The sequence below is a fragment of the Myotis nattereri genome, assembly GCF_964212035.1.
Source record: "Myotis nattereri genome assembly, chromosome: 9".
Lineage (NCBI taxonomy): Eukaryota > Metazoa > Chordata > Mammalia > Chiroptera > Vespertilionidae > Myotis > Myotis nattereri.
The window spans coordinates 21,652,332-21,679,876 of NC_138084.1; the positions used below are offsets into that span (position 1 = coordinate 21,652,332).

Here is a 27,545-nt window from a genome sequence, read left to right on the forward strand (position 1 = left end):
TGTCACTTATTACAACAAGGATAGCTAAACAAGGGACTTGCTTTTTGCAGACTATAGTGATAAAAACCTGTGCTACACATCCATTTCTCAGCAACGGCTCCCAGGTTAATCAATCATGGCATACTGCTAATGTCTTGATTGCAGCTGATGTGGAGGAAATATGTTTACTCTTTTGCTAAAGTGAAGTTCACTGCGGAGATTACGTGACTTTTTCATCCTATAGTTAACACGATTCTGAAGATAAATTTGACTTCTTGTTTACAATTCCAGGTGTTTTTCTTCTGACGTTAACACTAAAGTACCATCTCTGAAGCCTCCACAACTTAAGCATTTTCTGATGTGTCCTCTGAACGTTTTCAGAATAATTTGACCTTCAGCAATATGTAGTTTATAGAATTTTATTTTATAAAATTGTTTTTTATCTTACATGTTTGAGTATATATACATATGTATGTATACAGGAAGATCAATGTTTTTACTGAGAGATTAGCACGTCTTCCTGAAACTAATGTGTTTTGCTCATCTAAAAATATTTTAACTACTCACAGTTGGTTTGAGTTTCCAGCTCAAAGTTGGAAAGACCTTCTATTGGAGTGAATATAGGGAGGCAGTTGTGTAAAATGCAAATATTATATGTATTTTACCTGCAAGTTATGAGATCTCTATACTGTAAGGTTGCCTAAAAGTAATTGGGAAAAAATGAGACAGAAATTGTAACGCTGATGTTTAATGTTAGCAAGTGAAGCAGACTCTAACTCTGATAACTGGGAGTAAAGAGAATATATTCCAAATGTCATGTGGCTTCCTAATGATGTAGTGGTCTGCTGGACAGCTACTGTTGAGTAGATGTAATGTGTTCAGATGTCCTTTGAAATAAGCAACTAAATGAAGTTCTGTGTTACCACTTTGGGTAATTAAAATTCTGTAGGTTTCTGTGACCCATTTAATCTTAGTACATAAAAGCATTTTCACGCTACTAAACTATTCTCTACCTAAAATAAGAATGGAAAAGAGAAATAACATATAAAAGCAGGCGTGCATGGGAAAACTCATTATTTATATGCTTAGCATGATTCTACTATATGTAAAACCTAGTATTTCATTAAGTTAGGTCTTTTAGAATATGAGAACAGATTATACATCAGTTTATATTACAATGGAAATACAGAGATAGTCTTGAAATGAGACTATACAAGACACTTCTTTTAAATACTAATCCAAAAACAGCAGATATAACATTGTTTTATAAATAGAACAAGAAATCAGAAAGCAAAATAATCCATTGTCTAGGGAAAAAATTCTGTAGGAATGGGGCATTAGATTCAGATGGCTAGTATGAGAGGACATAATTACTGGTTTCATCTCCAGCCCTAGTCCCCTTCCTCTAACCTTTTGACTAAGTGGTAGACAGTTCTGAGTAAGTGAATGCTCCAAGGGAGAGCCGGTGCATTTGGTATTTGATAAAATTGCTTGATGAAGATTCCTATTAAAAGAATAAAAATGTTAGTCTTTAGTACTAACATTTGGATGATTTGGTCTTAAAACTGAATTTCACCAAATCATTTAACATAAATAAAATGGCAGCTATTCACAATTAATGTACATTTTAAATTATATTGGATTTAATTCACAGTTTTGGCTACTACCAGACCTATGTAATTGAATACAGTGTAAATAACAAAAATATAACTGAAATAAACTACAAAGCACAGTTCACTTTGCAAATTTCTGAATAGACTGCATAGGAAAATCAGGAACAAAGAAAAAAGCCCAGAAGGCATCATTCATACCAGCAGCTAGGGCAACTATAACAATAGCTAGTACTAGTATTTACTAGTGAGTGCTTAGTTGGTGCTAGGAGCCTTATGTCTTATTCCACTTGGTTCTCAGAATATTTCTGTAAGGCATTTTTTATTGCCAGTTGTATAGATGAAGTTTAAATAACCTGTCCAAGGTGCTTAACTAGTAGTAGGAGGAGAGCTGCATTTTGAACTCAGAACTATGACTGTAGACTGTATTTGTAACCATTATGCTAAAGAACTCATCAGATATTCTGATTCAGACTGGATGGTATTAAATACGTAGGAAGAACATGAAGGAGCTCAGCTTATCATAGCTATGAGAACGAGCAAGTCCAGTGTTAGGCTAAGTTCCAAACCTACTCAGCAGGGAGAATAATGAAATAGAACTTTTTAGTAAAAAGCATCCCCCAATATAACTCCCAGTGCTGTAGCCTACTGTAACTTTTGTGTATAGTAAATTCCTCTTTTGCAGTAATTGGCTAGGAACCTAAGGTGGCATAATTTTTAAGTAGGGAAGGACAGTAATAGTCTCCAGGAATGATGAAAATAGTATAGTAATAAATCAGAATTTAAATGGAGAAAAAGAGTAGGACTGCATAGAAATAGTGTCCAGTGATCCCACTTCTAGGAATATATCCCAAGAACTCAGAAACACCCATCAGAAAGAATATATGCACCCCTATGTTCATAGCAGCACAATTTACAATAGTTAAGACTAGATGAGTGGATTTAAAAACTTTGGTACATCTATACAATGGAATACTATGCAGCTGTAAAAAAGAAAGAACTCTTACCATTTGCAACAGCATGGATGGACCTGGAGAGCATTATGCTAAGTGAAATAAGCCAGTCAGAGAAAGATAATTATCACATGATCTCACTCATACGTGGAATCTAATACCAACATAAACTGATGAACAAAAATAGACCTAGAGACAGAAACATCGAACAGACTATCAAACCTCAGAGGGAAGGCAAAGGAGGGTTCGAGGAGGTGGGGGGGAAGAAATCAACCAATGAACTTATATGGGTATATGCATAACCCAAGATATACAGACAGTGGGTGGTGAAGGCTTGTGGGGGCCCGGGGAGAGGGCAGTGAGGAGGTGCGGGGGAGAAGGGGACCTATGTAATACTTTCAACAGTATAATTGAGGATAAAGAAGAAATAATCTTGTTTAAAAAAAATTCCAAAAGCTTTGCCCCTCTCTTTGCCTTTATTTTTCTTTAATAACTGTTAAAGTTATTTTGTTTCTTTAATAAAAATAAACTATTATTTCCTTTCCACTCAGTTATTTAAGAACCATTAAAGTGGCATAAGCAATAGTAGGGCCAGTCCCCACCCTTACCATTGCTGGTTGTAAATTCTAAAACATCTGGCAAAGAGTTAATTAAAAAATCCAGTCTGTTATTATTCTGCTTTTTGGAAGGTCAGAAATACAAATATCTTACTCTGCAGTCAGAACTTTTACTTAATTAGTTTTTGCTTAATCAAATAAATGAGTTTGATTATAGTTCAGTAAATGTGTTATTTGATATTGTGGACTCTTTCATCAGATTTCACTTGAATCAGGGAAGGTAACACCTGTGGGTTGGTTCACTAAAGCCTCTTTTGTTAAAGGGACACCCGCAGGCCATGAGGCAATTACATTTGTTGCCTGTACTAAAAGAGGCACTTAACTGGACCTCAGTAAGTATACCTGAGAACTAGAGGCTTCTTTTGTCCAGCCCTGAGATTAGGCTTTCTCAGAGCTCAGGAAGTAAACTCTGACGTAGAAAGGAAAAACAAGAATAATTCAAGAGTTCTTTTCTTGCTTTAAAATTTAGCCCTCAAGTTAGCTGTATCTGAGACCTTGGGAAATTTAGATTTGAACAAAAGTAAAATGTTGTATGTGGTATTCATTGTAAAAATATATGTCTGTATATTCTTAGGCTCATATATTCATTCAAGTTACCTTGGCAGATTTACAAAAGTATAAAAAGGAAAAGCACCTAATTACTAAAAGTTTTGGTTATTAGAAGCAATGAAAACATGTAATTGGGCATTTCCATTTTTGGCCATTTGCAAAACATGTATTACAAATGCATTTATTGAAGTCCTGTTCTACTTGAGTTGGAAAGTTACAGTTTTTTAAAATTTCCATTTAAAATATATTTTAATCTACTCTTATCTGTTAGTATTTTGTTATAATAATATTGCTGCAGAATTTATCTTATCTGGCTTGAATTTTCATTTTAGTGATAGCAACTTGGTTATTCCAACAGATGATTGTTGCTGGAGAGTAATTTTTTAAGTTTATGTTGAACAGGTATTAATGGGCAAATGCACCATATCAAAGAGGCCTTGTTTTTTAAAACAAACATTTTCTGTTCTAAATACATTTATAATTGTCACTGAGTAAAAATTTAAGCTTATGTTAATACACAGGACATATAGGAACTTGGGTCTTTTCATTTTAGTAGAGGGTCACCATCATTAATTTTACAACTGATGGTTTTATAATAGTTCCTTCTAGGTCTTCATGGTCATTATTGAAATATAATGCATTGAAGATATGGTCTGTACAAGGCAGAACAGGGATCTTAATTAGAATTCTGACAAGCCCACTCCAATAAAATGATGAGATTATTTGTAATTGATGTCACAGTCAATTACCATTTAGCTCATCATGAGCATTCTAATAAGCCTGGCCTTGCTATTGGCCCCAGGATGTTGCAGAATGAGTGGCTACCCTGTTTATGCTTTTACAGAGACAGGAGGGCACATTTTCAGTCAGCATTCTAATGACCTCTTTTGAAGTCTATTAAATTAATGACCCTGTCACACTGTTTTGATCTCTTATAAACCCCAGTGTGGAGTTTGTATAACAAATTAATTTTGGGGAACCATGTGGCAAAAAAGATGGGCATTTAAAAAGTTGAAACCTGCCAGCCATTGTAGCTCAGTGGTTGAGTGTTGGCCTATGAACCAGGAGATCACAGTTCAAATCCCAGGAAGGGCATATGCCTGGGTTGTGGGCTTGATCCCATGTGGGGCGTGCTGGAGGCAGCTGATCAATGATTCTCTCCCAATGTTGATGTTTCTATTTCTCTATCCCTTTCTGAAATCAATAAAAACATGTTTAAAAATTAATTTGAAACCATATTACTATTTAATAAAAGTTATTTTGTGCAAAAATGAAATCATAGGGTTTATATGTATTGTATAAAAAGACAACTTTAGGACATTTTTCCTTACCTGCACAAGATACTTTTCATTGACAGTACCCAAATTTTTTTTTTTCTTTTTTAAAGGGGCTGCTTTCTTCTCTAATTCCAGGTGCCAATGGGCCATGTTTGGTTAGAAGGTGATAATTTACAGAATTCTACAGATTCCAGGTCCTATGGACCTATTCCATATGGACTAATAAGAGGACGGATCTTCTTTAAGGTACTGTTTTCTACTTAAAATGTAGGCCTTCTTATCTGAGCTGAGGGGAAAAAAACATTTTCTTTCAAAATGAACTCTGAACTCTTTAGGCTGTTAGTGGACTTACCTGTTATAGTAACAGTAGTGAAAATGTTAGCTTTCATAGCTATAAAAATTACCCCTTCCCCCTATTGAGACAGGTAATCGAGAATATTTTTGTTTGAATAATAAAACTCTAGATACCTTTGTTTGTAGCATAAGAAGCCTTTAATTTGAACCTTCAAAAATTTCTCTCTTGTATTTTTACAACCATGTTAATATCCTGGGAATATACAGCATGTTCCCAAAAATTGTATACACACTTTAACAGCTGATAGGTCAATTTTGAAAATGAAATGCATTTTAATAAACACTGCCTTATAATTATTCAAAGTGTGTGTATACATTTTGGGCGGATACTCTATATTAATGTGCACTTGCAGAAGAGCAGTGTAGAGTCAAAATATCTGCAATGCACGGATATCTTAGTTAAGCACAGTGAGGAATGGACTTATCAATGTTGTAGTAAATTTATGATTCTTAGGAAAGATTGTTTTTACTGGCTCCTCTTTTTTCTCACAATCAGTAAGGGAAAACAGACAGGAATACTTGGGGTTAATTTACAGGATTCTTTACACTTAAACATATACTCAAGTACTTAGATTTACAGTTAACTTTGAGGACAGTAAAAGAAAATACAGACACACACATGCTCACACACCCACTCATATATACAACTGACCCTTAAACAACTCGGGGGTTAGGGGCATTGACCTACATATAATTTTTAACTCCCCCCAGACTTATATATAGTATCTGGAATTTCTTCCAGGAAAATCCCCAGACACCAAAATCTGTGGATGCTCAAGTCTCTTATGTAAAATCACATAGAACAATACATACAGTTGCCCCTCTGCTTCCACAGATTCCCAACCATGGATGGAAAATAATGTTTTTAATCTGTTGTTAGCTGAATCCGTGGCTATGAAACCCAGGCACATGGAGGGCTAACTGTATATTTATTGGGGAAAAAAAATCTGTGCATAATTGGACCCATGCAGCTCAAACCCATGTTAGAGTTTAAATACATAGACACATAAATTTACTTTCTAAAGTCTTATTTTGATGTAGGAAATTTGTTCTTGAGTGAAGAATACAGAGGAAGTGTTTAATTACATGGCATAGAGAAAAGGATGAATGAAATAAAAAGGAATATGATGATATAACATCACTTTGATTAATTGTCTTCAATCAATTTTGATTTTATAGATTTGGCCTCTGAGTGATTTTGGATTTCTACGTGATAGCCCTAATGGCCACAGATTTTCTGATGATTAGCCAACATTTATTCTTTTGATTTGATTATTGCCTCCTGTTCAAGTAAAGTTATTATTGCCACTGAAACCATGTACTTACTAATAAACTATTTGCTATTCAGTTTGTTATTTTTAATTGTTATTTGTAAAGAATAAGTAACACGCAATCTACAAGCTACATTAATTCAAAATATATGGGTAAGCGTAATCCAATAAATCATCTAACGTTTATGACATATGTAAAAATATTTTTAGGGGGGAAACCTGGATGACAACCTCACTTTTGAATTTTTAGTTTTCTAGGTATAATAAATTCTCCTTATGAATATGCTTCGTACGTTAGCTACATTTATTTTTTATTTTATTGTATTTTTTTGTTAGCTATATTTATAAAGAGTAGAAACTAGTCTTATAAGTCCAAATCAACAATAAATGCAAAGATTCAACCTAATAAAAAGCTGCTAAGTCACAAACTTGGTTCACTCATTTGAAAATAATTTCAGTCCAGCCAGTGTCGTTCAGTAGTTGAGCGTCAACCTATGATCCAATAGGTCACAGTTCAATTCCCAGTCAGGGCACATGCCCAGGATGCTGGATCAATCCCTGGTGGGAGGTGTGCAGGAGGGAGCTGATCAATGATTCTCTCTCATCATTGATATTTCTATCTTTCTCTCCCTCTTTCTTCTTCTCTGAAATCAATAAAAATGTATTTAAAAGTATATATGTGTATTTTTAAAGTTTCAGTGATCCCATAAAGGATTCCTTTTCAAATCAAATTTAAATTGTTTCTGACTTACACTGTACATAAAATGTTAAATACATAGAAAAATAAAATATTTAGTTTACTATAATCAATAATGATACATTATAAAAGTCCATTTCATCATACTAGCAGTACAATGGTTCCTTATTCCTAAATACAGGCATTAATACTGTATCTTAGCACTCTGAAACCAAAAGGAAAGTAATGCACTTATTTCAAATTTTTTCTTCTAAAACTGCCATGTCCTAAATTATATTTAAAGTTGAAGATGGCAGTGATCAAGAACCTTACTCCAATTAATACAACCACTTAAAGGCTTTGGAAATATGGTGGCAGGACTGAAGTCATCTTCTCCAAAGCTATTCTTCCTTCTACAGTTGCCACTTTGTCTTCGTTATTAACTTTGAAATAACTTCATGAATATCCATAGTCAGCCTTCACGATGGGAGAACCAGACTCACATATTATTTACACAGAATGTAATTTAACTCTAATGACCTGAGATTCAGAAATAGTTGTACAATAGGCCTATAACTTTGACAGCTAGAAATGTCATGTTACCTCAGAAACTTAGTAACTATAAAGGAATATGATGGTATTGTGACCCATTAAAGAGGAGACATGTTTATTTGCAGAAACAAATCAATAATAAAGTTCTCAAACAGGAATTTGCTATAAATAACTTAAAATTCAAGTCTCTTTTTTTGGAATGTATAAATTATCCTATATAATAAATATGTAATATGCAAATGGTTGTTACGCTGTGAAGCGTAACAACCGACTGCATAACGACCAGATCACAAATCAGCAGGAGGGTGGGGCAGCGAGTTACAGGTGGGCTGCTGAGAGCTACAGGAGGGGGCAGGGCAGCAAGCTATGAGGGGGGGCGGCGGGGGGGGGGAAAGCTACAGGAGGGCGGGGCAGTGGGCGGAGAGCTACTGGAGGGCGGCAGCAAGCTACTGGCGAGCTACTGGTGCACAGATTTGTGCACAGGGCTACTAGTAAACATAAAGAGCTAAATTAATTTTCTATTAATGTGGGTTAGACTTTGCTTGACAAGCTTACATTTTCTTTGCAAATAACAGAGCTGACAAAAAAAGTTTCCTTTTTTTATCAACTTTAGACAGTTGCTTGAATGTATAAAGCTGGAATGGACTTTCCTCAACATGTCTGAATATACAGTTAAGGGAATCCATTTAGTGAATAATTTCAGCTACAATGGAGGAGTTCTATAATTAGTGAACATGTATCACAAGAAATCAGGGTAACTTCTTCGGCTTCATCCTTAGAAACACTGTATTTTCCACCACAACGGCAACTCAGAGAGTAAGATTGATCATCTGCAGAGAAAACAAAAAAGTGCTTCAAATGCTTACAAGTAACTACACCGACACCACACACACACACACACACACACACACACAATGTGGTTTATTCCACAGAAACTGAAAAAAAAATAAGTTCAGTAAATGTAAAATGTATTAAATGAGAACTTGAAAATATTTCATATATAGGCAGGAGCAGTGTTTCTAAAAAATTATCCACCAAAGAATCTCTGTAAAGGAGATGGACTAAAGCTATAAATCAGTAGTCCAAAGATCTTGGGGTGACAGCAAATGCTCTGAAGCAACCCAGAAAATTTATTTGAAGTCTGTTTTCTTAAGATTCACACACATTCCACATTCTTCTCAACAATGCATCTGTCCAAAATAGGACTGTAAAGGAAAAACAACAACTTTACCTGTCTTATTAAAGAACTTTCTTTTGCCTGGAGTATATATATCCTTTAAGAAAAAACTGCTAATTTGACTGTTGATCAAATTCAATATTTGAATATATCTGTTCTGGTATCATACTATTTTAAGAGTCCTGACTCAAATATATAAACACACACTATGGTGTGTGTTTTCTGTGTGTGTAACCTGTTTGTTTGGTGTTTACAAATGATTTGTGAATCAAAGGGCAATCATTGAAGTGAGATGCCCAAAGGAAACAACATTGTGTGATGTGTAGCCTACAAAAATTTTATCATGTCTGTCATTTTCCTGAGAAGCTGAAATGCTTATGTCCTTTAAAAGACTTCTTAATTTACTGGACATTCGATTTAACTGTCACTGAGACGTGATTGTCAAAGAAAAACAATTACTTATCACATTATTTTACTACTGTCATAATTTGTTACATAGATAAATCAACTAAGATATGATTTCTTACATCAGTATCTTCATTCAATTCTCAAATTTCATTTTTTAACAGTTTGATATCAACATATGCCACTAAAAGAAGAGAAAGAGAGAGAAGGAAATGAAAAAACTGCCTTGTTTTTGTTCTCTAATGAAGTCTGGCCTTGGAAAACTAGTAATTAAATGAACCAACTTTGTGTGGTTCTTTTATCATAAAGGAAAACATGGATTCATTCACCAGTCCTGCTTTTTATTTTTTACTACAATGAGTCTTTTCCCCACAGGGAAATATAATTTAATCTGGAATTTTAAAATGCTAACATCCTCCCTGTCTGAGCCAACATACATATGTAGTGGAGCATGCTTTCACAGTGAATTGTTTTATTATTAAACTAGAGGCCCAGTGCACGAAATTTGTGCACAGAGGGGGTGTTCCCTCAGCCCACCCCACTCCAATCGGGGACCCCTCTCACAATCTGGGACCGCTGGCTCCTAACCACTCACCTGCCTTCCTGCCTGACTGCCCCTAGATGCCTCTGCCTGCCTGTCCGATTGTCCCTAACTGCCCTCCCCTGCTGGCCTGATCTCGCCCCCAACTGCTTTCCCTTGCCGGCCTGATCTTGCATCCAACTGCCCTCCCCTGCCAGCCTGGTTGCCCCAAACTGCCCTCCCCTGCTGGCCTGATCTCACCCCCAACTGCCCTCCCCTGCTAGCCTGATCACCCCAAACTACCCTCCCGTGCCGGCCTGATCTCACCCCTAACTGCTCTCCCCTGCTGGCCTGATCACCCCTAACTGTCCTCCCCTATTGGCCTGATCTTGCTCCCATCTGCCCTCCCCTGCAGGCCTGATCTCACCAACTGCCCTCTGCTGGCCAATTTAGTTCTGATTGGTCAGTTTCTATGCCAGTCAGCATCAAAAGCTCCAGCTCCTAGGCAGCCATTGGCTCCTTACATTCACCCAGATTTGGTTCTGATTGGTCAGTTTCTATGCCAGTCAGCACCTCTGGGCCTATCAACAGGGGCTGATCAGCAGCCCCAGTGGAGGTCTGTTGAGAAATGGAAAGAGAGGCAAGTTCTGATCAACAGCTGCCAGAGACTACGGATCAGCCCCTGCCTCTCTCTCTCTGCAGGCCTCTCTCTGGGCCTGATCTGCAGCCCCCTAGGCCAGTGGTTCTCAACCTTCTGGCCCTTTAAATACAGTTCCTCATGTTGTGACCCAACCATAAAATTATTTTCGTTGCTACTTCATAACTGTAATGTTGCTGTTATGAATCGTAATATAAATATCTGATATGCAGGATGGTCTTAGGCGACCCCTGTGAAAGGGTCATTCAGCCGCCAAAGGGGTCACGACCTACAGGTTGCGAACCGCTGCCCTAGGCAGTCAGTGCCAGGTCTGGGCACCGGCAGTGGGTCCGGCCTAGAAACCCAGCACTACCTTCCGATCTGGTCGAGCCTTCGGTTGTAACAGTCATTACAACCCTGGCTCTTTATTATATAGACTGTGTAAAAATGCACACATTCTAGCCATTAGATTTCTTAAGCTACATTTCTCCTGGTTTTTTTTGGTTTGTTTGTTGTTGTTTTTACCACCTCAGTGAACAATGAGAAACAAGTTGAGGTGATGTGCTCAGTAAACGATGTAGAGGCCACCATGGGATACTGTGGAGTTTGTCATAGATGATTCCAAATGTTAATCTCACTAAACACTCAAATCTTGTCAAATTTCTTGTAATATGATTCTTCTATCACTTAACAAAGTGATAACTTCACAGAAATCATCATTTTAAATATAATGAATAAAGACAAAATGACTAAGTTATATATGAAATTAACTGTGAGAGGAAAAGGTTAAAACCTTAGTCTCTCAAGAGTTCTTCAGGTATGCCTTTTAAGCATAATAATATGCACCATTTCAAACTGTCCTTGGGTGAAGAAGCTGATAATTAGGCCATGTCTATCGTGTAGCATTTCATCCACTCTTCTGTACTAAATCTTGAGTGTCCACATTTTTAGCATTTTCACTTGTATCAGAAAGTTCATATATTTGTGGACTAACAGATGCTGAACACCCAGTCCATATTCTTACTTTTAAAAAATGTTAAATTATTAATTATATTTTTAAATGATACTGAAGAAAGAAAAACTACAAAACCCAGTTTTCACCATTTTTACATTATCAGGAACTGTAAACAAAATACACTAGTCACATCAACTACAAGCAAGAAGAGATTTGTCTAATAAGAGATTAAAACACATACACACACACATACTGATTGATAAAGTAGCAATACTATATTTTCAAAAGATTTATTTAGCTGGGCAGGTCTCCCTGATAAGTGACATGTTCTATTCTGTCCGGCTAACGATCTAGAAGTAAAAGCCTATATCACTAAAATATTCTATTTCACAGCAATAGCTCTCCCAGTTTACGCTGATGAAACTATGTCAACCCCTGGGAGCCCCAGTTACACAAAACCTTGTTTTCTAATCATTCGCTGCAAATAAGAATTTCTACTCCAGGGCCTCATTTGGCACTATAGGAACAGAGTGGCCCATAGACAAAAACATGATCCTCTCTCTGAGTCAATATGGCTTGTGACCCAACTTCCTGAGAGCACTACATGAAGAATCTGCAGAATCTGCCGTTAAAAAATAGTTCATTAAACTTGTTTTCAGGAAGGATGGGCTGTTTATCTTCTACCTATTCACACTCAGTAAAGTTTATAAGTCCCTAAGGGATTTGTACGCTAGGCTGAACAATAAAATTATAGGGTTAAAAGTATATACAAATTTGAGGAAATGGTAAGATTGTCTTCATTTGACCAGAGAAACATGGAAGTGTGATATTTAAGGCCTTCATTTAGAAAAGAAACCTAACAACATCTCCCTGAGCAAGAACTACCAAGAGTGGAGAAATTCAATTAGATTTAGGTGTTAAAATTCTAGTACTAGGAAAGTGAAAAAGATAAGACTTCATAGTGAGTAAAAGACAGTGACAGATTTTTATTTTCTGCCTAAGACAATAAAAAAGTGTAAAATCAAGCTCCAAGTAGAAAAATATAACAGTGAAAGGCCTGCCCTGACAGTTTATGATAAACAAATACAAATTCTAATGGGAATGCACCTCGAATGTCAGCATAGGAAGAGTGGGAAAATTATCTTTACCTTTTTTCCCCATAACACAGATGGAGAATAAACCAAAAACCAAAGTAGTTTAAAAAAAGAAAACCTTATGAAACCTTACATAACTAACATCAAATTAGAACAGAAAAATAACTAGGAATGAGTCATACAGGGGGACATCAATAATTGAAGTTTAGAATGAAACAAAACTATTCAAGGCAAAAACACCCACATATATATCAAAAGCCAGCTATTACCAGTATTTCTTTTTAAGATTCCAAATATCCCGTAAGAGTTTTTATTTTCTTACAGAAAATCCCTAATATTTTCCTTTACTATATCAAGAGAGAAAATAAATTCCAACCTTTGTTCCAAGACATTTCTTCAAGATATACTTGAGCATCTACTGGTCCCATATTTCTTAGATCATCTTCTGTAAAATATAAAATGAGACACTTAATTTTGAAGAGTGCTTAAAAAGCAACTCCAGCCTGGTCAGTATAATTCTAATTTACTTACCGTTTTAAAATTTACTAGTATGTCAAATATTGTATCACTTCACACCTATTGGGTACCATCGGTCTATTAAACTATACATAAAATCCAAAGATTGTGCCTACTGGCTAGGGGTACTTCCTCTATCTTTGTGTGCCCATGGAATAGCTTATGTAGAGTATCAACATACCAAGTAATTTCTAAAAAGTTGGCCACTTTTGTTTGGTTCTGGGGCCTCTTGGGAGGCTCTCCAGTGCAGGTCAATGTCAGATGCAGCCCTGGGCAACCTGTTTGGAGTTACAAAGCGATCCACAGTTTGGATCTGCTGGGCCTGTGTGTGCAAAGGACCAAACTGCATACCAAGACCAGTTTTTACCAGCACCAGGCCTGGGGACAGGTCAGCTGGGGACAAGATCCGCCTCTGCCTGCTCTGCCCGTTAGGCTCTGTTACTGGAAGAGCCTCTGCTGGTACTTGAGTTGCTTGAGGTAGGTTCTTAGTGAGTGACAGGTAGGGGTGAGTGGTATTTACCAGACTGATACAGGTTCAACCTCCTTGCCAGTGCTGAGTCTGTGGCACTCAGCAAATGTCCCTGGGTATACCCAGGCTGGGTGCTCGCACGCCTTTGTGGTGAGGCGGGGGTTTCAGGGAGTCATCAGGGACAGGCCAGTAGTTTATCAGGCAGAAAGAGACCAAGATTTGGCTGAGTGAAGGTAGGGCTCTGCACGGTTGGGCCTGTGAGGGCAAAATGGTCCCTGTCCCAGATTCTGCCAGGAAGTGGATCTCAGCAGGGCAGGGCCACCAGGAGTTGGGAGGATGGGGCTAGTGGATCTCCAGTGAGGGGGAGATGCCAGTCAGGCGTGGGGGAAGGTGGAGGGAGTGGGCCTCTCCTCAGAGCTGCAAAACTTAGTCTGTCCTGGATCTGCCCAGACCTAGGCAGGACAAAGCCACCAGGAGTTGGGAGGGTGAGGCCACAGGGAGCGTGGAGATTGGGACTAGCGGATTTCCTGTGAGGGGGAGGCAACAGTGCAGGGGAAGTGCCAATCAAGTAACAGGGAAAGTGGGAGGAATGCTGTCCCCCCACCCCCAAGTCTGCCAGACCTCTACATCCCAAGCCCAGGCAGCTGATTCCTCAGAAGGGCACAAGCTCCACAAGGTAAGGCAACAGGGAGTCCAGAGGGTGGGGCTAGTGCATTGCTCCAAGCTGGTGACCTGTGGAGGGGAGTGCTCCACCCAGGAGAGATGGCATCTGATATGTGGGAGAAGATCTCAGCTCAGGGATCCTAGCAGCTGTCCCTTCAACTGCCTCCTCAGAGCCACAAACTCCAGTCTCTCCTCACACAACTCTAGTCTGCTCCACCCTCTGTCTGAAGAGCCCAAAATGAGTGGCTGCAAACAAGATTTTGTGCTTTGGTCCTTTAAAGGGGCACCTATGTTCCTAGCATTATCCTGTCTATCCCTGGCAGACAGAATCCCCACTGATTTTCACAGCCAAATATTATATGGGTACCTCTTCTCAGCTCGGGTGCTCTGTGCTGGGGAGCCTGGCATGGGGTTGAGACCCTACTCTTCCCAGGGAGAACCTTTGTTTGCAGCTGAGATATCACTCTGGAATCTCAGCCACCACCGTGGCCCATGGGAGTGGGGCTAGTTCTTTTGCTTTGCCCTTCCTACCAGTCTCAATGTGGCTTCTTCTGTAAATCTTTGGTTATATGATGTCTATTCAGCTATTCTTCAGCTATTCAGGCTGATTGCTCTATATTTTAATTGTAATTCCTGTTTGGTCCTGGGAGATGAGTGTAGCTTCACTTATTCCACTGCCATCATGGATCCCTGTTTTTGTTTTTTTCTTTTTAAACAATGACCTCTGTTTGTCCACCACTGTCGTTATAATTAGAAAATATAATTCATCCCTAGCCATTAAAAGTAACAGGAACCCTGTAATTAGCTTTGATAATTGTCTATCAGGCAAGGCATCTGCAAAACAGATCAATTTGTTTTATTTTGAGTTTTACATATTATAAATATTTTTGCTTGTTACAATGAAAGATTTTAAATCTGAAAATATAAATCCTATCTCAAAGCTCTTCTGTTAACATGACACTACTAAAATTGTTGAGAAAACATAAATTGACTTAGAAAGTGCTTTTTAATTAAAAGAACAGAGGCTCTTAGCTACAGAATGGTAATAATAATAAAAAAGAAAACCCAGCCACTGGAAAGAAAATGCATTGCCTGGCATTTGGTGTACTCTATCTTGCGACCAATGACATTACATGATTCCTAATTCTTTTGAAGTGAGTAGATTCAGCTTTTTCGAAGGTATTGGGGAACATTTAATGTCTGTTTACACCCTATGCAGTGCTGACATGCTTAACTAAATATGGGGACAGAAAAAATTCCCAATTTATTTACATATAGAAAGCAATGCACTATAGTTAAAGAGATTCCTGTGCAATATAATGATAAAATCAAATAATTTATGTGATTACTTGAAAAAGAATCTTTAAACCTTTAGAAGTACAGGCCCTTCTGATCCTGTGTTCTATTGGATTTGTCTGACAACAAGAGGTGAAAGAATTCTGTGGCTTCATTGTCTCAATGGTGGGATCTAAGAAAACAGTGGCAGGGCTCATCAGAGAGGTTTATGAGCCTACAATTCAAAGAGATTAAAAGGAAAATCTACAGAGATTCTTTCCCACTGAAGAATAACATTAAATAACTATTAGCAGCTCGGTTCAGTAAAGCTTACTAGAGCTCTCGCTGGGTCATTCACAACTTTTTAAAAGAGGAAAGGTTTTTTTTTAACCTCCATTTGGGAATCAATAAATATTTCTTACTTCTTACAAGATAATGGAATTCCAGTCTTTTTCAACTTCCTCCTAATGATACTAAAATTTCTAAAACTCTTTGTTTGCTGCCTAAATAATTACACTTCCTAATCTCAGGATACTTTTTCTAATTGTAACTACAATTTAAATAAGTATAAATGAATAAATAAATAAATAGTAGCAACAAAAAGCTACAGAGGAGAGGAATTTAACTTTATTCATTATTGCTGAGGTATCTAAAAGTCTCAATCAACCCAATGTTGGCCAAAAGATTGAGTCCATCTGCAGCTCTGTCCCCACTATTCATGTGTAGCAATGTCTGTTACTGAAGTGATCAAGTCCCCAACATGCTCTCAAATCATCCATTGTATTTATCTATGCAATTTAAAATATTTAAAGTGCATTTCCTCCTTAAAGAAGTCATCTATGTTAAAAGCAAATAGCAATGTTTTCCTTTAGGTCTTACTGTTTTAAAATCAAGTAATTTAATTATAAACACTCACTTAAATTCTTATGTCTTTCACTATACACAATTAAATTTTTCATATAGGAAATGACTTGATGGATATCAGTTTCCTTGTTCTTAACAGTCTCTGCTCTTTGAATAGCCTCTACCTTGATAAGAGATTCAGGATCAGCCAACGTTTACTTGAAACCTGCTCATTAAAATTATAAAACTCTGCAATCGTTTCCCAAACGGAATTAAAGAATCACAAATGCAAGGCTTTCTATATCGAAGAAAAATTACATATTTGGAGTTTAATTATGGACTGAAGAACTGTAGACCTTTTATAAAGTAAGCCTAAAGCCAGTGCTCATGAAAAGTACCAAATAAAACCAAGAAACTGAATTTGACATTGCACTAACTACGGAGCAGGTAGAACAGCAGCAGATGTAGGTCTGGCCTTTTGTTCTGACCCTCAACTATGCCTCATTCTTTACTATTTGGAACTAAAAATAGTAAATGGTACACACCTATTCAAAACTTGGCAGCCTGGCACAATGATTAAGAGTCACAGAATGGCTTTGAAGTCCCCTCTATTAATTACTGGCTATGCAACCTTAGTTAAATTAGTTAACCCCTCAGAGCCTCAGAATCTCTCTGGAAACTATTATTTCTTCCTTAGAAAGTTATTAAACAATGATTAAAAGACAATTACCATATTTCTATTGCTCAATAAATGGCAGCTATTTTAACTCTTATTATTTAATAATGTTTGTATTGACCTGTCTCTACAAGACCATTAACAAAATGACAAAACATCCATTATTATTGAGGAGGTGCTGTGAAGCTTTAGTATAGGGAGGCAGCACAGTTGACTTTGGGTTTGTTAAGTGTTAACAAGTTCAATGTACTTTGCTATTGTCAGTCTCATTAAAATTGACCCATTATTATCAAAGCCATATCTATATAAAACAAATTAAAAATAATTAATTTGTGGATTAAATTCAGAGGTTAGAGGTGATAGCAGATTAGAACTTCAGAGAAGCTTGTTTTGGTGGGGTGGGGAGGGAGACAGGAGGACTTGAGTTGGAACTTGAATAAAGGATACTGTGAAGAATCAGAATGGGAGGGTGTTCTGAGTAGTGACACACAGCAGAAGCAGCTGTGTTTGGGAGTCCCTAAATCACCCAGGGGAGAGGATTCACATTAGGTTTGTGATTAGTGATAAGGTTAGAAAACGTAATTAGGGACAAACTTAAAATCTTTGGCCCATTTAAATCCCAGGTAAATGGACAAATGTTTTTGAGGAAGGGGTGGTTTAATATGTTTTTATAGGAGTAAGAATAAAGAAAGCTAGACCAATCAAAATGTAAAAGACTGTGGGAGAAGGCCAATTAGTTGCTATGGAAATAATCTGGATATGTGGTATAATCTGGGTATGGACTACTGTGGTAGCTGTGAGAATAAGATCACATAGGGAAAAAAAATTAAAAAGTAATGTCAACACTCATTTCTACTTTATTGGTTGTATAGTGAGCAAAGTAGAAGTAATCAGAGTGTAATATGAACCAGGTTCAAGTATGGGGAAAAATAAGCGAGAGAAAGGTGACCTAGTCTTGGTTTTGGACCCACTGATTTCAACTAGGTCAAGTGCCCACGTAGAAATTGGGAGACAGGTTAAAGTGGGAGATACAAACTTCCTAAAATCCTACACTTCCCTATTATTAAATTAGAACCACCAATTATGTCCAAGTATACCAGAATTATGACTATAATTTTGCCCATAGGTTTCTACAGCATTATTTGAAATTTTCCAAATTTTACTCAAAATCATACATCTTAAAATATGTTTTCATGGAAAAAAAATACCAGTTAATTGTCTTTAAGTAAAAGTAACAAATAATGAAGTAGTCACCTTCTTGTGACAAATAGAATGGAGCAGGAGGACCTTCACAGAAAGTTTTATCTATACTCTCTTCGTCCTCTGAAGAAAATGCCAATCTCTAACTGTCTGGATGAATTTTCTGCATCATTTCACATAGTTACTTTTCCCAGAAACAGTCACACACAAAAAAAGCCTCTTGATGCTTATCTTCAAGTTTTACCTCAAGCACATTTTTATAGTCAATTTTCAAATTCCTAAAATGAAATGGAAATACTGATATGACCATATATGGAAACTCTAATCTAACTACAAATATTTTGTGAGGGTCAGTTTTTGCACATAATTTGCACAAATATCATTCCTGACAGTTAACCCAAATTCATATTATCTATATTTACAAGTATTATTTCCCTTCTTAGGGAGTTAATCAGGCTTTAGTATTAACTTGCTTTTCAGGAAGGATTCTTATTTTGAGATTAAGAAATTATGTATTGATTCAGTTATCTGGCATACATGTAGTTGGGGTTTTAAGATATGCTCCTCATTTGGCCCAAGATTTATTTGCTTATCTACCATTTATAAATATTTATCCTATTACAACACCAAAACTGACCCTTTATATCTAACCAAGGTGGGGCAGCTGATTAGCTCTGAGTAAAGACACACTAACGTTATGTCTAGCCCAATCTCCTTCTGAGCCAGGCTATTTTTGATATCCAAGTACTTGGCCAATTGTGTAGAGTGAAGGCTCCATATTCCCGAAGTAATTCACTAACAGAAAACCAAGATACACCTTCACACAAAATAACATACCTCCAAGGATTCCAAACATAATCTCCTTAGTTTTTTAAAAAATTACTTAATTTCACTGACTTCATGTGAAGGTTTGTTCCCCTTCAGGTGACAGAGAAATAACATAATTCATAAGCTGTTCACTCTGTAGAGCCACTGAAATGTCCATGATCTGTAATATGACTGTCCTTACAAAGCTATTGAGTCATGGTCCCTATTATTTTCCCATGATATACTTCTGATGTGTTTTAATGTGCTTATTTAATACATGAGAAAATGCTCCATAAGATTTATTCAACAGATATCATTCATATGAACAGATATTGTTCATGTGAACATTTTATAAATCTTGAAAAGATTTTCCCAAAGTGTTCATCTGGTTGTCTAAAATGCAAAGCCTAATCTTGAAAAACTACATGCCTTTCAAGGGAACATGGGAAGCAGCCTTTGGAGGCATCCTTAGAAACAATAAGGTGAATATGCCAACTGGAACAAATTGATTAAATTTACTAGTTAACATTGCTTTCAAAATGTATACTATCCTGGGAACTAAATATTACTCATCCTTTTTTAGATTTGCTATTCTTCAGCCTGGCCAACATTGCCCTAAAGTGACAACTAGGAACATAGAAGTGGAAATGAAGGAGAAACAATGTATGTACTTTACTTTAGGTAATCTACCCTGGACTTTTTCTTCGTTAGAACTCACTTGATAATTTCTTTTGTGAAGCAAAGAAATATGGATGTCAAAGGCTCCTTTAAATGATCTTTTAGAGAAATAAATGATTGTGGCCAATACTGATGAGGCTTTCCTTACAACAGAGTACCATGAGCTGTGAAATACGAGAACGCATTCAACATCAGCCAATAAAACATCTCCTGCCTCCTTTCCAAGAATTACCAAGCTCAAATTTATTTTATATTCCCAATTAATGAGGGCAGGAAACAAACATATTTTAAGCACACCCTAAGAAAAGAAAGTTCTACAATGATCTATCACCACATGCAAAAAGAGTTCTGTGTGACAAAGCTATTTCCATGTCCCCAGGGGGTGACCCAGAAAAAAAGAGTGCTTTGACCTGGTTATAACAAATTCTCTCTCTCTTGGTAACCTATCCTGGTCTTTAACAAATTATCACTCTCAAAGGTTTTCCTTCTATCAAATCTAAATCTGCACCGTTAGAAGTTCAAGTTCATTTCCTTCTTTTGAGAAGCCACTTACTGAAAATGGGCCAGGAAGGAAAAATTAATGTCAAAAGAAATGACAACACGAAACTAGGTTTATTATGAGATTTTTAAAAATAGCTCTAGTATGAAACTTAAAAACAGCAAGTTATACTTGGGTAAGAGACTTCTAGTTCTTATCTAAAAAGCAAGCCAATCTCAATTTAAAACTAAAACAAAGCATTCTCACTATTTGGAGCCTCTGGAAAAAAAAGAAAATATTTACTAAATCTGAGGTATTTCCACTTTTCTTCCACATAGTTCAATTCAACCTGCCTGAAAAACTCACCAAGTAAACTGACATTATATAAATTGTAAGCTGATCAGCCTATTTATCTGAATCATCAATCATGCCCAACTCTCAAATGTATTTGCATTGTGACCTTCCCAATGGCCCAGTCCCCTACAATACAGAAGAACTTAAAACCAAGGACTCAAAACTCCCAAAGGCAAGGAGAACGGCTTGAAGATGTTGATTATCTGTTCTCCCGACATCTCCATAAGCCTTCCTTCATGCAATCCTATGACTCACTTTAAACTCTGTTTCCATTTCTCTCCATTTCTGGTTTACCCATTACCTCATGATGATGTAAATGTGGGAGATAATATTTTTTTATTCATGATCTCTCCCTAACTCTTCCCTCCTAAGACAATAGGCATCTAGTCAGTATCACTGATAGGTTCTTAACAGAACATAGTTGTGGAACGGCAAAAACGCAGAGCCACTGTGCCAGTACACAGCCTGCACTCCTTAAGGCACATTTTTGTGGACTATCCTTCTCTTAAGCAAATCAGCATCCCACAGAGTAAAGGCTGATCAAGATGTGCACAAGCACCATGGGAGAATAATCACCTCCAGTACATTGGTCGTTCTAGGAACATCGGTACCTTTTCACACACAACACACACATGGGTATTAGTTTCAAAACTTCCATAGAAATTGTATCATGTTTAGCCCAGGTGCAAAAGATCTATGTATGGATAGAATTCATCCTCAAATGGAAGCACCTCTGCATTCTTTTGCCAGAAGGCTTACCAGTGTTGAAGTTCCTGGGTTCCTGGCCACTTAGTATTTTCTATTCCTGGGCCCAAGTTCCTATGCTGTCTCAGAAGCACCAACACATTTACAAAAGAAATACATTTGAAAGCTGCTCAGATATGCACCAAACAGAAGCAGGACAAAATATCGAAGACATATTTGAAAATTAATCCTAATTCATTGCAAAGATATACTCATCCACTTCTTAACATTAAAGAAAAAACCTTACCAGTCTTGAAGAAAGTAGAAGGGCCTTAGAGCTGATTAGTGTTCTGAAAGTCACTATTTAAACAACAACAACACTGCAGTACATAAACAAATAGCTCGTGGAGTCTTGATACACAATGGGATCACACACTATAAGCAATACTTAATTTATTGGGACAACTCCCTCTGAAAATATAGATATTGTATACTTATTTTACACTGTCTTTATCCTATAATGACATGTTTTAGAAATAAAGCCTTGATTTTCATATCAAATTTTCAAAACCATAGTTGTGTAAGTCTTAAAATCACTTTATTAGGTCTGATGGTGTGCCAGTATAGGGCACGGAAGGGGACTCAATAATCAACTACAGAGACAGTGAGCTTTTATCCACACATACGAGTCAATGCTAAGGCTGGTGCCCTACTGCAGAGTGCAATTGAGTGTTTTCCCCACAGGCTGTAACTGATTATTGACTCCCCCCATTAACATGTAGGGTCCATACTGAAGGTTCAGACAGAAGGCTGAGGGACTCTGTCCCAAGGCCAGCGCTGAAAGACAGCCTATCACTTTGTGTAACCGCAATCCATGTGTGATAAACCTGACCTACATTTCTCCCTTTCTTTCTCACAAGAGCTTGTCACTGTTGTAAGAAGGTATTTTCTAAAATGCATCAAATAAATGACTTTTGAAACTGCTTGGGAAATGTTCATTCCAAAAATATTATTTATAGCAATCTTATAAGGAATAGTTTAGCCAAGAGATCATCTCGAAACCTAGCCTAAAACAAGCTCAGAGGCAGAGAGTGCTTTATGTTACTCCATCGGGTATCTTCCTTTAGACTGTCCTTTATACAGTACACAGTCTAAAAGTACTATAATTTAATAAAAATAAACACTTAAAACATATTAGGTAGGAATGTGTAATTAAACATTTCTCATTAGTTACACAAAGTAGCTTCCACAGATTCACAAGCCACGTCCTAGTCGTTTGCTAACTTCTCGATGGAGTCAGAATAATCACTACTAAGAATGGGGAATAATTACAAACTGATGGGGCAGTAAAGAAGGTAATAACTGGTGCACATGCTAGAGAATGCTCCCCAGGCACAGCTGCAGATGGTGCTTAGAAAGGTGCCCGTGTGCTGTGGCTCCTCCCCACAAGGACCTACCATGCCGCTGCAGGTCATACTCCTTCTTTGTCTCTTCATTCCCTAGAATTTTCCATGCCTGATCAATTTCGATGAACTTCTGTATACATTCCTCCACCGTTCCTGCAGGCACATCCGCACTTTGTTTGTCTGGATGATACTGCCAATCAAAAATAAGGAGGATGGTGAATAGAGAGGGTTAAGTTTTTAAACTGTAAATCTGAGCTTTCATGAAGAAGATAATGAGAAAACAAAACTAAGATGCCAAGGCAACAAGTCAACAGTGCTGGGCCCGAGAGACGACTTGCCAGGGTAATTAGACCACTGGAGTAGCTATAAATCCACTAGCGACATGATCTGTCACAACGTGCAAAGACAGCATTTTCTGGATAATTTGCTGATGGATGGAATCACTGGTCTCTTGGACAATCTACCTAGAGAGGATGACTAACAAAAACAGAAATAGGTACGTGCAGACGAGCAGAGCATGACAGAGGAAGAACACAAACTATGCAGAGAAGGAAGCTTCCTTATATAATGTGCATGGCTACAGATACCACCATGATTGGAGGACTCGCTTTTTCTCATAAAATTAGATTATCCACCTATACTGTAAAATAAAAAATGTTTCATCTTCTAGCTCAGTTCTGAAGACTTTAATTTCAAATCCCTGCACATAAGTTTTATTGAAAAATGGTTATCCTAATGCAGATTTATAAGGAAGAATTTTAAAGAACTCAATGAAACATTTGAATATAAATTAACGCATTAGTAAATCTTTCTTACATGTGTTTTCTAAGACAGTCTTAAGAATGTTTTCAGTATGCAGCAATTTCTTTAAACTATTTTGTCAAAAACAGAAAGTTTTATGTCAATTCAATTCTCAAATGATAATGTAAATATGGCTTACTGGATACCTCACTTATATTGTCCTCCTTTTCCTTTTTTCAATGTTTTCTGTTGTTACCCTTCTCTTGATATCAGGTCTTCTGAAAAAATAAATGTGTCATTTGCTTTTCAGCAGTCTCCCAACAAACAAGTAAGGAAAGATTATCTAAATTTAAAGACATTTCACTTAAGTAATCTGGGAATAACAGAAGCAGATATTGGGATATGTAATTTTTCACTCTCACGTAAATAAGGAACCACTTTATAGTATTCATCCAGAATATTTCATTGACTGCTTTACAGACATTGAAAGAACATGAAAAACTTATAAGTACCGTGTCATTTATTATCCAAGTTGCTAAAGCCAAGACCACTCAGTGAGTTGTGGCAAGTAACATGAAGTCAAATGACTTCAATTCTCAATGCAGAATTCAGAAAGTATGTCGGTTTTTAATCATAATATTGACTATGGTTTTTGATAGTGAATTTGTCACCATGCTGAACTTGTTCACACTGCTAATGTCCTCAACTAGCAGAGCAAAAACAGTTGTGATATTTGGTTGCACAGAAGAACTAATGAACATCATGCATGCTGGAAGAAAGATTATAGGACAAAGAGAATTAGGCTTCCATTTTCCCTTTGGCAAATTATTTCTCTTCCTATGCCAAATCTATCAGTTATCAACATTTAAATATTTACGCTAATTAATATAATGACTAAAGAAAAGGAAACTATAGCTTTATTGCTTAATCTTTTTTGTGGTCACAGTTTATCAAATGATACTCATAAAAGTTATTCCCATACTGAGGTTTAGTCAATCCCTAAAACTAGGATACTTCAGTAATATCCCAAAGCCAAAATAGAGTTGGCTACATTAAAGTTCTCTAACTGACCCATTTCTCTAACACTGTGAAGATTTGTGTAATATGCTTAATATTCTTCAATATTATTACATGCAACATACTCAAATATGGCACTATGTATACATTAAGATACACTTACATGTGAAAACTCAACCTCAGTATGTCAGAAACATTAAGACCCCAGAGGAATCATTCTAAACTAGTAGCTATATAGGAGAAGTACAGGCTAAAAGACAGGTAATTTCTAATAGGCCATTATAGAAGGTATATTTGGTAAAATAAAAGAATAATTGGACCTGATCATGCATCAACCCGACCATGCAAGCCCTACAAAACCAAGGCTGCCCCAAACTAAAAGCTATCATTAAATTTTATTGAGTCATAGGTGAGTTCCATGAGTGTCAAAGAACAATTCAATCAATCTCTTTCACCAATTTGGTATTTTCCTGACTACTATTTTAATTAAGTAACTACCATCCTAGACTTTTAGATCTATTCTGTTGTGCTATTAGAATACAATACATTTTATTCTACAATATAGGGTTCAATTAAAAAATGGTAGTTATGGCAAGAAAATAAGTACGTCATTTGGGGTGATAAAAGCCTCTCAGTCCAATCTGTTCTGACAGCAAATTCCGGAACAAAATCAAAGTCTAAAAAACAAACAAACAAAAAATGTGTTCTGTGGTAGGCTGATAATGGCACCCGAAAATATTAGCTTGTCATTCCTGGTACCTGTAAATGTTACCTTATTTGGAAAAAAGTTCTTTGCAGATATGATTAAATATCTTGAAATAGAAAAGTATCCAGGTGAGATAAATAGAAAGTATTCTTATACAAAAGAGGCAGAGGGAGATTTGGCACACAGAAGAGGAGGTGGTATGAAGACGGCAGAGAGAGACTGGAAATACTGGCCTTAAAGACTGGAGTGATCAGGCCACAAGCCAAGGAACACTGGCAGCTACCAGAAGCTGGAAGAGACAAGAAATGGACTCTCCCCCTAGAGCTTCTACAGGAAGTGCAGCCAGGCCAACACCTTGATTTCTGCCCAGTTATACTGACTTTAAACTTCTAGCGCTAGAATTCTGAAAGAATAATTTTCTGTTGGTTTAAGTCACTCCGTTTATGGTAATTTATTTTGGCAGTCACAATAAATTATTCATAATCTAAAGATATCTATGATTTAAAACCGCAATACAGACACTACAGCTTTTTAAGATGTTTCATTTATAAGGTCTATTAATAAAATGGTGTCATTATTATATACATTCTTAATTTTTAAATCTTCAGTGGTTCTTCATTGAACATGAGAAACCAAACTTCTAATACTAAGTTTCAAGATTTTCCAATCCCAAAGTGAACGCTAATTTCTTTCCTGCTATTTCTATATCTGGGCTCTCCAATGGGAAGCAGGCTCAAGCATTCACTACTATTCTGAGAGACCCAAGTCACTTTCCTTTTGTTGTCAAGGCTTATTTTATTCTTTGTCCTCCTTTTTCTTTAATCCCCACTAACCAAATCTTCCCACCATTGAGAGCTCAAAGATATTCCTACTTCATTCATTCATTCATGGAAAGATAAAATCTAAGGCATCCTGTGTTCTAGAAATAGCCACAAAAAGATAGCATGAACTTCCTCATATTAGAAAAATGCAGGCAAAATCATACAAAAAACAGAGTTCTGAGAAAAACACCGACCAACCAGAGAAAATACTGATGGTCTTAACAGAATAGGTATGTACTAAAATCAATGTTGTAAAGTTCATTTCTTTTAACTACAGTAACTTCTATTTGTTTTCAGTACTACTAAGTTGAAATGAATTTTCCTAGAATTGGAGGAACTTAGTCATCTGGAAGCTTTCATGCCTTCCTACCTACAAAACGAAGTACTGCTGTATTTACTAGTAGCTTGCTACTTAAATATTAAATCAAATAAAAAGTTATCAATTAGATAGTTAGAAATAGATAACATTCATCCTTTACTACATATCTGTGATTATGCTGTTTTGATTTTTAAAATATTGACTTCAAATAGGAAGTAACAATCAATTATGAAAAGGACTCTGAGCAAATCTGATTAAGCAAAAATTCCCAAATTGTTATGCTGAGGTTATTTCATTTGCCAATGCAATACCTGAGGATAAAGCATATTAGTTTTTCTCTATGTATTAATAGATGAGTTGAGTATTATTAATAGGATACTAGCTCTTTAGCTTCAAATTTTCTTAAATTCTGGAATCAAATTTCAAAATACCTTCTTTCTTACAAAATATATTTTTATTGATTTCAGAGAGGAAGGGAGAGATAGAGTGAGATAGAAACATCAATGATGAGAGAGAATCATTGATTGGTTGCCTCTTGCACGCCCCCTACTGGGTATCAAGCCCACAACCTGGGCATGTGCCCTTGGCCAGAATCAAACCCAGGACCCTTCAGAATAGCACTGTCCAGTTCTGTGAGATTTGATGGTGGTGGAACCGGCTGCCTGATGGCTCTTTTAACTTTGTCCCACAAATGCTCAGTTGGATTGAGATCTGGTGATTGTGGGGGCCACCTAAGCAAGGTAAAGTCTCCCTTATGTCCTTGAAACCACTCCTGCACAATACGAGCACCATGGCATGGAGCATTGTCTTGTTGGAAGAAGCCATCTCCATTGAGATACGCCATCAACATGATAGGATGAACTTGATCAGCAATGATACTTAGGTATGTTGTGCTCTTCAGATGTTGTTCCACATGAATTAAAGGGCCCAAATCATGCAAGGAAAACATGCCCCAAACCATAATACTGCCTCCACTAGCTTGAAGGGTTGTACTCATGCGTGTGGGGTGCATGCGTTCATACTGTTTCCACCAAATTCTCACTCTGCCATCTGCATGATGCAACTGGAAACGTGATTCATCGGACCACATGACTTTTTTCCAATCCTTGTGTTCCTGTGCGAATTGGAGACGTTTTATCTTGGTAACTGCAGACAACAAAGGTGTTCGAACAGGCCTTCAGCTTCCATATCCCATAAGATGCACTGTTCGGCTAAGTTGCCTACAAATGTCGGGTGGTCATAATAACCTAGCCACTCAGTGTATAT

At 37.0% G+C, this 27,545-nt stretch overlaps 2 protein-coding genes across 5 annotated transcripts in view; one reads left to right on the forward strand and one right to left on the reverse strand.

Moving 5' to 3' along the window:
- Positions 1-19,770, forward strand: part of IMMP1L (inner mitochondrial membrane peptidase subunit 1) — a 43,867-nt gene extending 24,097 nt beyond the window's left edge. For 2 of the 4 annotated variants that reach the window (XM_081099563.1, XM_081099562.1), the window contains exons 5-6: positions 5,121-5,231; positions 6,519-6,756. In XM_081099563.1, the coding sequence (XP_080955689.1) occupies positions 5,121-5,231; positions 6,519-6,587 (180 nt within the window). In that variant the 3' untranslated portion in view covers positions 6,588-6,756. Of the gene's footprint in view, positions 1-5,120; positions 5,232-6,518; positions 6,757-9,584; positions 9,702-19,658 lie in introns of those variants that run through there. The other 2 variants (XM_081099564.1, XM_081099565.1) reach the window with 2 other exon arrangements.
- The window catches only part of DNAJC24 (DnaJ heat shock protein family (Hsp40) member C24), a 40,153-nt gene continuing 19,318 nt past the window's right edge, over positions 6,711-27,545 (reverse strand). Inside the window, exons 3-5 of the mRNA XM_081099566.1 lie at positions 22,727-22,865; positions 13,003-13,071; positions 6,711-8,668 (exon numbers count right to left, since the gene is read on the reverse strand). Of these exons, the coding sequence (XP_080955692.1) occupies positions 8,538-8,668; positions 13,003-13,071; positions 22,727-22,865 (339 nt within the window). The 3' untranslated portion in view covers positions 6,711-8,537. The remainder of the gene's footprint in view (positions 8,669-13,002; positions 13,072-22,726; positions 22,866-27,545) is intronic.